General features: G+C 50.2%; 1 protein-coding gene across 4 annotated transcripts in view; it reads right to left on the minus strand.

The window, feature by feature from the left end:
• The window catches only part of Iqsec3 (IQ motif and Sec7 domain ArfGEF 3), a 108,653-nt gene that overhangs the window by 36,709 nt on the left and 58,793 nt on the right, over positions 1 to 13,151 (minus strand). For all 4 annotated transcript variants that reach the window (XM_012951361.2, XM_045137341.1, XR_006634131.1 and 1 more), the window contains 2 exons: positions 4,955 to 6,021; positions 3,693 to 3,854 (listed from right to left, as the gene is read on the minus strand). In XM_012951361.2, coding sequence (XP_012806815.2) covers positions 3,693 to 3,854; positions 4,955 to 6,021 — 1,229 coding nt within the window. The remainder of the gene's footprint in view (positions 1 to 3,692; positions 3,855 to 4,954; positions 6,022 to 13,151) is intronic.

Genomic DNA, 13,151 nt, shown 5'->3' on the forward strand with positions numbered 1-13,151 from the left:
GGCTCTCCACTGCAACTTAGGCTTCAAACCACTCAGGTGCTCTGTGCAGGAGGTCTGATTTGACTACACACAGTGGCTCTTTGGAACCTTGACTAAAAGCCTCTATAACCCTGAAACTATTACATTCTGCATGCCTGCAAAACCAGCACCATGTGGATGATGTCAGGGTCTGCTGCCAGCTCAAGTATATCCTTGCTCCAACTGGACCTTGACTGCAGTGACCTCTGAGTGTCTTCTCTGGCTGAAGTGGGGAGAACATTTTCCAGGTTGGAGTAGTGTGCGCTGGATTCTCCGTCTTCTTGGGTACTTTCTTTGCAGACACTCTCCTTCAAATGAATTTGCATTTTCAAATGACTTTTCAGTTTTATACTTTGGAGCTTGAGATGGGTGGGTTTTGCCCTCAAGGCCCCTTTCCTACTGTTCAGTGCAGTGCTCAGCCTCTCTTTCAAAATAAGAATCTCTTCAACAATGAGAGCTGCTGCTTTTTCCACACCTAACCTATCTACAACTTTAACAGGATTCACACTCCTTTACTTGCCAAATTGCGCATCTTTCATCTTTCTATTCCACTTCTGCTCTCTCTATCTCTGGAATACATCTGGATAAGAGCAGCAAGCAATAAGTATGTCAAAGCCTGAATGTTATGCTGTCTTGAAATTTCCCCTCACAAAACCCTTTGGAATTCAGCCTCACTCAAATTTTTACATAGGGATGACACAGCCCGATCTTTTGACAGAATGTAACACGAAAGGTCTCTAGTCCAATCACCGATAAAGTCTGTGTTCCCGTCTAGAACGTCACAAACTGGCCTCTGTTGTCTTCTGTCCTCATGATGGTCTTCCAGAAGGACGACTTGTTAATGTCCACACACAGCACCCTAAGGCTTCGTACTCCCTTCTCAAGCCAGTCCCAGAGCCTAATAGCTACCTGCTCAAGCTTATCACAGAAATGACCCCACTCGCCAGAATCAGTTCTCTGTATTAGCTACTTTTCATTGCTGTGATCAAATACTTGACAAGAAGCAACTTAACGGAGGAATAATATTTTTTTTTTTCTGGCTCATGCTTTGCGGGGATACAACCTGTCGTGGTGGGAAAGGCTTGGTATCTGGCGGCTCAGTGGCAGTGTGAGTGCCAGGTGACTTACTCACATGACAATGGATGAGGAAGCAGAGAGCCTGAGCTGGAAACAGGCCCACACTTTAAGCCTCTAGTCCTGTCCCTATGGCCTTCTATCTTGTCAGCTAGGCCCTAGGTCCAAAATGTTCCATGACCTCCCACATCAGTACCACCAAGTGGGGACCAAGTGTTCAAGCCGATGAGCTTGTGAGGGACAGTTCACATTCAAACCATAATCATGTCCTTCTTGAAAGGCATATTCTGTGGAAATGAGGTCCAAGTACAGGCTCTACTCTGGACGCTATGATCGCAGCACCCGTGACACTCAGACTTGGGCGAGCCTTTGAGGCAGATTTGCTTTGGCTCCTATGTCTTCTTTTTCTTCTTTCCCCCACAGGCCTAAATGTTGTCTCCCTGAGATAATACTCGCCCTCTGAGAGCTGTTCTCCCTTTAACCCCAGCCCTCCTCCTGCTACTTCTTGGAAAGTTTGTAGCTTGGTTGTTTCGGTCTCCAGGCGGATGGGTGAATTATGTCCTTTGATTAAGCAAGCAGCTTTGTACGGAAGGGATATGACTTCCTGAATGTCATCAGGTGGGGCCAGGAGCACTGTACGGAATCCCAGCAAAGCCTTTGGGCCCGGCAGAGCAGCAGCAGGGATCTCTTAGGGCCTCGGCTTATCGGTGGGGGTGGAGGCCGCAGTCTGCAGTGGGCCCAGGCAGGGAGGTGGCACGTCATAAAGGGCCAAAGCGCCCTGTGTTCTGGCTCCCCTGCCGGCACCTGCCTCTTCTTGCTTCTCCATACATTTTTTTTTTTTTTTTAACATTTGCTGGAGGAGGCCCCCATCCACCCTGGACACAAACCAGGGAGCCATGGTCCAGATCCACTCTCAATATCCAGCAGGTATTCAATGTTTGTTGAGTCAATAATGAATGGTCATCTCATTCCCCCACAAACCTCGGGCTCTCCTCTGGAGGCTGAGGGCTCTCCTGGGACGCTCTGACGGGATGACAAAGTGTGGCCCCACCTTCAGGGCAGATGATGCTCTACCCTGAGTAGCTGCCAACTAGTGAGTGACAAATGCACTAAGGGATAGGAAAGACGACAGATTCGTGGACTGAGAGGGACCTTTGAGATCACACTACCAGACCTTCTTATTTTATGGAGGAGAAAACTGTAACCAGCAGTGACATGCTGAGGCTACCCGTCACCCAACGGAAAGTCAGCCATCTTCCAGCCTGCCCATCAGCCTCCTTTCACTGGGAAGCTCACAGAGACTAGCCCTCCCCAGCCAAGCCTGAGCACCTCCGTACCATGCCCAGCCCGGCCCTCTTCAGCACAGGCCGAGGCTCCTGGCCCGAGTCTGCTGCTGGGTAGCTGCCAGATTACATACCCTGTCTCCACCATGCCTTCTCCAGAGAAGGGTGACAATTAGTTCTCACTGTGCTGTTCAGCAGAAAAACTCTGCTTCCCAAACTTTAGATCAGGGCAGGTCTGGCACACTAGAATACAGGGCTCCACCACATAGGGACTGGGTTCAGCAGGAGGGAAAGTCTGTGAAGGGAACAGGGTCACTTTTACCCCTAGGAGCAGAGAGATGCAGCGGGGTCACCTGGGAGTCACCTAGGCCAGCTGGACACAGGAGAGTAAGTGGAAAGGACAAAGCATAAAAGGCTAGAGACAGGACATGTAGGGGGCACGAGGGAAAAGTGGGAAGTACCATGTTTCTTTTCCTGTATCCTGAGACCTGTTCTGGATTGCTGAATCATTTTCCCATGCAGACACTCCATAGGGGCAGCAGCACAGGGAAAGGAGCAGGGAGGGGAGGAGAAGGAAGGAAGGAAGGAAGGAAGGAAGGAAAGACTTTTATCCGTTCTTGCTCCTCTCCTAGGCACTCGGGTTCAGACCTTGGGAGAGTGGCAAGGGTCTTCAGCCTTTCTCAGGGGAGAGTGGGCTCCAAGACCTGCTCCTCAGCCAGAGAGGTGCCACCCTGGCTCTGCCACGCTGGGGATGCAACGGCGGGCACAGAAAGTGTCCTACAGCAAAGGCACGCCCCGAGTTTAAGGCATGCTTCTTTGGTTGCTGTGGTTTTATTGGTTAATTGATCTTTAGGGAGCCAAAAACATCGTCTAGCTCCTTCTTTTTTTCTTTATCTGGTGCCTATTGATTTGAGAATGGGGATGTTGGTGCGTGTGGGGGTGCTAGGGAGGTGTCAGGGGAAGTGTGGGCTGAGAAAGCTGGCCCTCTACAGAGACAGGCCTGAGCAATGAAACAAAACTCTTTCTTTTCTTTCTTTCTTTTTTTTTCTTTTGGCTCTTCCTCTTGCCTTGGAGGGTGGCTGGGAGGGAAGATTCTGTCTCCTTTGAGATAAATAATCCTTGGTGTCTCCAATGGCTGCCCACTGAATAACTGCCAACAAAAGGCGCAGGAAGTACCAGGGAGGTGATTGGCTCGAAACGGTGTGACTCTGCCCTTAACCCATCTGGAAACCCGAGCAGGATTTCCTACCAAAACCTCAGAGCCAGGGCAGGAAGGGAGGGAGAGGAGCGAGCAGGGGACCCAGGGCGGTCACTCACTCTAGCACATCGCGGTTGAACTGCTTCTTGCTGTTGCCCAGGAACTCTCCTATCATCTGGCGGCTGAGGCCTTTCCGCTGCAGGAGGAAGTGGGCCACGCCGATGGGAGTGTCTGGGATGAAGCCGCGGGAGATCAGGAACTGGATGCCCTTGTCTGGGTTTCTGTGGAGGGGTTGCGATGGGGAAAGGTAGAAAGAGAGGGAGGCAAGGCCTTCTGAGACTACTGCCCTTCCTGACTCCCAGACCATAAAACGCATAAAAATGCTTTGGAAATTGCTCAGGGACGGTCAGAATTCCTTCCTTCTGTGGTACCCTATTTCGGAGGGAGCACATCTCGCCTGGACCTCACACAGGACGGTGGTGCTAGAAGGTGTACAACTTACCTAGTTCCTATGGACACGCTGGCTGTGTTGTAAAACTGGAGAGCACCACCTGTCTCAGGTATTTCTGGGGGGAGGGGGATTCTAAGTGCGTTATATCAGGTGAACTACAGGCAGTAACGTGCATCTTGAGGCCAAGGGCTGTCTCATCTTTGTGGTGCAATACATAACAGCTGTATACATAACTGAGCGCACCAGAGGGCAGGAAAAGACTCCATGCTCTCGGGCTGGGCTAGGAAGAAAGGGTGAACGGAAGGTGGTGAGTGTCTGGTGAATTTCACATCTCCAAGGCAGGGGCATACGCGCTTCCTCTGCATGGCCCCAGCTGGCTGCGTTCTGGTTGGGGTCTCTATCTAGGTGTGGCAACCACTGATCTCTCTGTTACCCTATTCCTTCTGCATTCTACAGGGCCCGCTGCGCACTCTCTTCCTGCCCCTCTTCTTTTCCTAGCCCCTGCTCCCTGCCTCACTTTTTACACTGTCTCTCCAGTCCCTCATTTTGCCACCCTCATGAAATAACACGGGCTTCCCTGTGCATATTCCTCCTGAAAGATTCCTGTTAAGTCTTTACATTGCCCATGCTCGACACTGTATCTCCATTTAAGTTCTCTCCCTTCTCAAACTGTCACTTCATCTTAGAAAAGTAACAGTTGTGAAAACTTGTGCTCCACGTGTCATTCATAAGGGGAAAATGTGCACTCCCGAAACGTTCTCTGGGATGAGGCCCCAGGCACGCTGGCAGGACCACCGGATGATGCTGTCCATAGGGTGTCCAGGCACTCCCCACCCCCTGCGGGAGAGGAAGTTGCAGGGAGGTGCAAGCCCCTTTCCTCCCCTCCCCCCCCCCGCCCCTTCCCTGGGCTCGCCGGCCTGGCGCACTTACATGTTGAAGAGGTTGAGGCCGATGCGGTAGAGCCGCTTGCGCAGGGTGTCGGTGGAGAGCGTGGGCGACCTGCAGCTGGCGGGGTTCTCGCAGTGGTAGCGCGGCAGGCTCAGGATCACCGCCTGCAGGGCCTCTTTGGAGGCCGAGGCCGACGCCTCGGAACCGGACTTGGCCGACTTGGTGGACGCGCTGCTGCTGCTCAGCTGCTCGGCGGCGTCGGCGTCGGCGCCCTCGGCCTCGGCGCCCGGCCCGGCCTCTTCCTCCTCCTCGTCCTCCTCCTCCTGCACTCCAGCGGCCACCGCCTCCTCCACCGCCGCTTCCTCGAGCGCCCGGCGCTCCGCGGCCTCGGCGCCGCCGTCCCCGTCCCCGGGCCCCGCGGCTGGGGCTCGGGCGGCCTCCCCGGGCTGGGCTCGGCCCGCTGCGGGCTCCGCGGCGGCCGTCTGCGCGCCCAGGCAGTTGGACACGGACAGCGCGGTGGAGGAAGAGACCGAGATGTTTTGGCTGGCGATCTGCACCGTGACGTCCCGGAAGGCCATCATGAGCGTGCCGCCGTGGCCGGGGCTCAGGCCTCCGGCCTCGTCGCCGGGCGCCGCGCCGCTCTCGGGCTCCGGGCCCTCGGCCTCCAGGCCCGGCGGCGCGGCGCCCGGGTGCAGCGCGCGGTGGAGCTGGTAGGCGCCGCTCTCCTGCAGCGAGCACATGGTCTTGAGGCTCCAGGTGCTGAGGGCGTCGTCGATGGACTTGGCCAGGGACTGCACCTGCTCGGTGAAGGAGTCCTCCAGCTCGGTGAGAGAGCCGGCCAAGGTGGGCGGCAGGGAGGGCGAGCGGCCCAGCGGCAGCCCCAGCAGCCCGCAGCCCTCCAGCAGCGCCTTCTCGGCCACCAGGCTCTCGGCCGCGGGCGCCCGCACCTTGCGCAAGGAGATGCGCCGGGGCAGGCGGCTCTCCAGGAGCGAGTTGCGGATTTTCTCAAAGTTCTTGCTGAGCTGGTACTGGCGGAAGGCAGTTTGGATGGTGCACGCGGCGCGCCGGGACACCAGGTGGCCCCCGTATTTGTGTTCTAGCATTTCAATCTGCAGCAAGGACAGAGAGAAAAGGGGGCTAAAGGAGCCGATGGACGTCCGGGTGGTGGTGGGGGCACTGGAACTGGGCGGGCCTCCGCAACGCGCACGATGCCTCTCCTGGGGACCCTCTGTCAAAGACCCCACCACCACCAGCAGCCTGTCATGCCTGAGATGCTAGACCTTTAACAAGACTCCCAGGGGCAGGATGGAGAATTCCACTGTGCGATTTGGTCATGTCCCAAGGGGCAGTGGTGAGAGGTGTTCCGAGCGGAAGTCAAATATAGCTGATCTCCTGGTTAATAAATAATGCTCACGCCAGAGACACATGCAGAGGTATATGTGTATGTATGGGCAAAATGCCTATCTTGAGTTTGCATTGAAATGCTGTGGGATGTTGTTAATAAAAGTCTTAATAAAGATGGTTGGAGCTCGGTGATGGCCATAAGGGAATTGATTACATATGTGGAATTCAATAGATGCCCCCATAGATTCAGGAGTTCCTTAAAGCTTCTTAGATTTCCAGCTACCTGGCTGGAGGAGATGTCTCTGGGTGGATCCTGGGGCTCAGCCCTAAAGTGTGGTGGGGGCATTTGAAATTCCAGTCTAAAGATATGCTAAGTGTCTGAATTCCTCCTGGAGTTCCTGAAGAGGTGTGGCTTTTGAGTTCTTTGGCTTGGTCCTTTAAGAGAGGGGGCCAACTTCTTCTGCCATTATGGGACTTTCCCTGAATCAGTAAGCTTCAATAAATATCCTCTCCTCCATAACTGTGCCTGGTTTGGAAGTTCATCTCAGCCACCTGAAGCTGTCTACTACAATTTCTGCATCGTTTCTGTCTTGATGCACGCTTAAAATAATGAACAGTGAAAATTAAACAATGATGTGAAAATCACATGCCTGCCTGCTCTCAGCACCCTCTTCCTTGCATTCAGACGCTTCTCTTTCTCAGGAGCAGCAGTGGGTTGCCATCTGACCTTTATCATCTCTGCATTCCCAGTCCTCAGCTCAGGTTCTAGCACATGGGAGGTTCTCAGTAAGATGGACAGTGGCCCAAGAGTTGCTCCCTCCTGCCCACCTGGGTGTGCCATGGTGGGAGCTGGGCAGCCAACTCGCATCTGACTCCAGAAAAGCCTCTGATGTCTTAACCTCTGTGTGCTGGGTCCTTGCTCAGCTCCTCCCAGCTCCAGCCTGTCTGTGGTCTTTTCTCTGTTTGGTCTGCTTTATTCTTTCTTTCCTCTCAGGAAAGACTGGGAAGACATTCTTCCTGAAGTGTGACTGACCAATACTATTTAACCATGAACCTGGGAGGTTTTGCATCTACAAAGGGCCCAGGCTAATAAGAAGATAATTTACTTGGCATTGTAGACTCTGATGGGGCCCTGGAAACATTTAGGAAGGGAGAAAATGTTCCTGTATCCTGAATTATGTCTTCCTCACAACATTTTCCTTTATTTACTCATCGTGTCTATCCTCAACCAAGAATCAGGTGTCTGTGGGGGACGCGAGGGGCAGTGGCCCGAGAGCCACCACAGCAAGGACAGCACTGCCATCTCCCTAGGGCTCCGGGCGGGGAGGGGCACGGAAAGCCCAAGTCCATCCCTCCACACAGCACTGCTACTCCTTCCCGCTCCACCTGACCCACTGAGGCCGGGGTGGGGATGACGGACACAGCAGTAGGTGGCAGACGGAAACTCCGTGGTGCTGTCCTGATCCTAGTATTGTAGAGGGATCTTCAATGTAGTGTTAAAAGTCATCCCTGGATGGGCCGGAGGACTGTAGCCCAAAGGCAGAGCCCTTGCTTAGTTTATGCTAAGCCATGGGTTCTATGCCTAGCACCACCAAAAAAAAAAAAAAAAAAAAAAAAAGCTGGGCGTGGTGGTGCACGCCTTTAATCCCAGCACTCGGGAGGCAGAGATAGGAGGATCACTGTGAGTTCAAGGCCACCCTGAGACTACATAGCAAATTCCAGGTCAGCTTGGGCTAGAGTGAGACCTTGCCTTGCAAAACAAAAACAAACAAACAAAAGAAGTGCCCCCAGGCATGCTGGCTGTCTGTACCAGTCAGAAGCAATGGTGTCAGCTAGGGCCATAATCTCACTTGTGGCTCAGGACTTCTTTCAAGCTCAGTCACTGGCAGAATCCAGTGCCTTGCCATCGTAGGATTGACTGAGGCCCTCCAAAGGCTCCCTGCTATTTGCTCCCTGCCACATAACCCTCTCCACAACATGGTTTTTGAGACCCACAGGACAGTATCCAGTTGTGGCTTCACTTTATTCTAAAGCATTCGCTCAATTATGTCAGCCCCACCAGAAAGATCTCCCTTTTGGTTGAGAGTTAGTTGGTTTGAAATGTCGTTGCTAGAAACTTATATTGGACATACTGTATCATGTAATCATGGGGTTACTAGACATCATTATTCCCACGCAAATTGAAAGAGTGAGAGCTCGCTGGGCCATCTTGGAGTTTTGCCTACTGTACCAGCTAGAAAATTGCCTACTTGGTCTAAGTAGCTCTTCATGCACCTGTAAGAAACTTGGGTCTCTGGGAGCAGTCTATTCTTGCTCTTTCAGACATCATGGTAGAAGAAAGTACAGGTCAGAACCCGCTGCAGTCTGGCTGAGACCCAGAAAGAAGAGCGAAAGTGCAGAGAGTCAGTCAGGGAAACTCAGATCTGAACTTCTTCCCTCTCAGCTTTTTTGGTTTTCACCCTATCTCAAGTACCATGGAAAACTTAGACTTCATGTCTCATTCCCAGTGGCCTATTTCTATTTCCTGGGAAACCTAGACCTAGTAACATTTTACCAGGTGATAAGATGCTATAAGCAACTGAGAGAAGATTTGAAAACTACTGTCTGAGGTATTTCCAACATAGTAAGGGGTCCATCCACTTGGCATGGTATCATCCCACTCAGAGGCAGAGACTGCCCAAGATAACCCTATGAGGATCCTTCTGCTTGAAAAAGCCAAGATTTAAATTCTTGTATCTGTTCCTTCAAGTCCTTCCTACACGTTAAGCCTGTAACGGTTTGAATCTGAAATGTCCTTCAGCGGCTCATGCTTTGAACAGTGACTTGTTCCTAAGATGGTGGCACTACTTGAGGAGGCTGTGGAATCTTTTAGGAGGTGGGCTAACCTGGCACAGTAGGTCACCAACGGCAGCTTATACCCAGCCCCTGGCTCCTGCCATGCTGTCTGTGCTGTCTTGTGAACACCCTCCACCACATGCTTCTGCCATCATGAACTGAGCTGTAAGCTGCGAGCCAGAATAAATTTTTCTTTCCTTAATTCTTTTCTATCAGGTATTATAGTAACAGTGACACAGAAAATACAGATAGTCAGTATCAGAGAAGTGATATTTTTAATGATGAAATCTGATCATGTGGATCTGAGACCTTTGAAACGAGTTTGCAGGATGAATTTAGCAGAGTTGGAGATGTGGGTTTAAAATGTCCCTGCATGAGATTAGTTGGTGATTGTGGAGTTTGAAAGGCCAGAACGCCAGTAGAAACGTGCACAGTAGAGGCTGTGCTCACGAAGATTCAGGTGGGAACAAAGACTGCTGGGAATTGGACTTTAGGGTATTTGGTGTAGCAAAGAGTTTGGTCTGCATTCTGCCTATGTTTTGAAATTTTAAGTGAGGCTGAATCCAAAAGTAATTCAATAAAGGAAGTTTCAAGAAAGCATAATGTTCAGGCTGTAGTGTGGTTATTGCCTTTAGCTGGATTTGCAGCTAGAATTTGGAGCAAAAAGCAGTGCAGAAAGATGGTAGAAACATGCCATTAAGGAGATGCCAAACAGTTTGCAGTGGAGATATGGAAGGATCCCTGGAGGGCATTTTTGGGAACTGATAAAACTGCACTCACTGAAGGCTCCAGAATGTAAAACTGCAAGCCCATTTGAAAATCTTTCCTTGAGCAGAGTGCCATGGGGTGCTCTGCTTGCAGAGTGCTGCTTAGGGAAGTGTTTTCCCAGGTTCAGCCACTCAGGCACTCAACTAAAGGGGTCTTGCTGTGCTCAAGCCGGCAGTGGACTTCACCGTCATCTGGATGATGCTAGTTATGTCTGCATTCAGGATGGAATAGCTACAGGGTCATGGAGGCTTGGACTCAGATATTTTTATGTGTATGTATGTATGTATGTATGTACTACATGAGTATGTAGGCATGTTCATGTGTGTGTGTGCATGTGTGTGCACCTGTGTGGAGGCCAGACGACAACATCATATGTCTTACTTGATTGCTCTACACTTTGCTTTTTGACAGTGTTTCTTACTGAGACCAGAGCTCATGGATTGGGCTAGAAAAGCTAGCAAACAAGCCCTAGGGATCCTTCTGCCTCTACTTCTCCAGAGCTGGGATTACAGATGAATGCCACCACCCCCGGAATTTTATGTGGGTGCTGGGTTTCTGAACTCAGGTTCTAATGCTAACATGGCAAACACTTTACCCACTGAAGCATCACCCAAGCCCTAGACTCTTTAAAAAAATTTTTTTTCATCTATTTATTTGAGAGAGACAGAGACAGGTCTCAGAGAGAATGTGCACACCAGGACCTCTAATCATCACAAATGAACTTCAGACACATGTGCCACCTTGTGCATCTGGCTTACGTGGATCCTGAGGAATCAAACCTGGGTCCTTAGGCTTTGCAGGCAAGTGTTTTGACTGCTGAGCCATCTCTCCAGCCCTAGATTCCTTTTTATAAGGAAAGTCTGAAATGTCAATGTGCAGCAGGGTCATACCCCCTGAAGGAAGCCCCTGACAGGGAGATGCATGAAACTTTAAGGGAAAAGCCAAGGTACTGGCGATGCCCAAGAACATGGGCCCTCTGTGAAGAAAAGTGGCTCTCACTGAGTGGGTCCAGCAGAAGGGACGGGGCAGGAGGGCTGTGAGCGAAAGGAGCTCGGCAGGGCTTCTCAAGGCTGGCGGAGCTACGCTGCTGTCCGCGCTGTTCCCCAATGTGAAGCACAGAGCTAGAGAAGCTCACGCTCACCGACAGCGGGGTTTCAGACTTGCTTCAGTTCTGAATCTCCCTTCTACAGCCAGTTCATCATTTTCTCAAATGGGAATGTTTACTCTGTGCCATTGTAAAATAGATATAAATTTCATCTTTTTTTCTTTATTTTTGGTAGAGCAGAGTCATTTTTAGGGCTGTAAACCTACTCTGTATGACAATACAATGGAAGGCTCATGCCATTATACACCTGTCAGAAATATAAAATATAATTTTATTTTACAGAGACTTACATTTAAGAGATACCTTGATGGGCTGGAGAGATGACTTAGTGGTTAAGGTGCTTGCCTACGAAGCCAGAGGACCCAGGTTCAACTCCCCAGGACCCACATAAGCCAGATGCACAATGTGGTCCATGCATCTGGAGTCAGTTTCCAGTGGCTGAAGGCCCTGGTGTGCACATTCTCTCTGTCTCTGCCTACCTCCTTCCCTCTCTCTTTCTCTCTCACAGATACAATGAAAATTAAAAAAAAAGAGAGAGATAGATGTCTTGAGTCACAGTGGACACTAAACGTTTGGTTTATTTTCTAGCTTTAAATTTTGGCCTATAATTATAGTGTTAAGTTTGTAAAGATGACTTCTTTGTTTGACCACATGCATGTAATTACAGCTCAACTCCTTCCTCTAGGCCCATACTCCCCCGACCTTCCCTCTCACCTCCTTCCTTTAGTCCTTGATTTCACTTGACCACTATGCATGGACCTTTTATATTTTTTATTTTTGTTTTTCCAGGCAGGGTCTTGCTCTCGCCCAGGCTGACCTGGAATTCACTATGTTGTCTCAGGGTAGCCTTGAACTCACGGTGATCCTCTTACCTCTGTCTCCCGAGTGCTGGGATTAAAGGTGCGTGCCACCACGCCCAGTTATGCAAGGACCTCTTAAGGTTAAACCCAGCCTTTGATTCCTCTCTCAGTCTTTCTTGTTTGTAGTAATGTGAATAGCATCCATTACATGCCCCACTTCTAAACACTGAGCTTTTATACCCTGATTTTCCTGCCATTATAAAATTAAACCCACTGAAATCTGAATTTTAAAAATAATCCTCCCCTCAGCAGTTAATATCATACCTGTGGTCACTGGAAACAAAAATAATCAAGCCCCCTGAGGTCAAAGGGCTTGCTGGCCATGTCCATCATTGACCCCAGTTCTTGGATAATGTTCGACACACATTAGGGATTCCATGAACACATATTCAGTATTTTTTTTTTTTTTTTTTTTTTTTTGGCCTTTTGAAGTAAGCTCTCACTGTAGCCTTGGCTGACCTGGAATTCACTATATAGTCTCAGCGTGGCCTTGAACTCACAGTGATTCTTCTACCTCTGCCTCCAGAATGCTGGGATTAAAGGCGTGTTCTACCACACCCAGCCAGCCACATTGAGTAAATTCAAGAGTTAATTCTAAAGCTATCTTTTGACTTAAAAACCTTGCTTTTCTGTCCTAAAGAAAATGATCTGACAGCATTGCCTCATTTGGACATTCCCTTCATCCTCTGTTTTCTTACATGCATTTCCAACCTCCATTTTTCTGTCCATTGCTAGCCTCCTACCTTCAGACCATCTCCTGATTCTCTGCTCCTTGGATAGCAGCTCTGACTCCCCTTCCCATTGGACATGAGCCCATTCTCTTTTGTTTCTATTGAGCCTATGGGAAGAATAGTGGACCTTCGCTCTTCTTCCCAAACTCTTGATCCTACCCCACCCCACTGCCTCCTTGTACTCTGGTTCCTACCCCCATAGATCCTCCCAAAAGCTCCTCAGAAAAACCAGCCATACGGGCTCCTCAGTACTAAATCCATGGCCCACCCTCACCCAACCCTTCCTTCCTGCAGCTTGGGATGTTTTGCCTATGAAACTCCTCCAAACCCATTGCTCAGTCCATTTGTCCCTGGCCTGCATATCAATCCTACACTGATCACAAAATCCCTTTGCATGCCTGGTATAAGTCATATGGACGCTGTCTTCCATTCTCCACATACATTTCCACTTTTTCCACATGTGGGCATCTAACATGATTGTCATGTTGAAAGTCTAATATTAGAGCAGCCCATGATAGCTGATAATGAACAACTAATTAAGAGTGGAAAATTTTCAGGCCGAGCCTTTGCGAGGACTCTGTGAATAGCTTCATACC

Source organism: Jaculus jaculus, chromosome 18, assembly GCF_020740685.1.
Source record: "Jaculus jaculus isolate mJacJac1 chromosome 18, mJacJac1.mat.Y.cur, whole genome shotgun sequence".
Taxonomy (NCBI): domain Eukaryota; kingdom Metazoa; phylum Chordata; class Mammalia; order Rodentia; family Dipodidae; genus Jaculus; species Jaculus jaculus.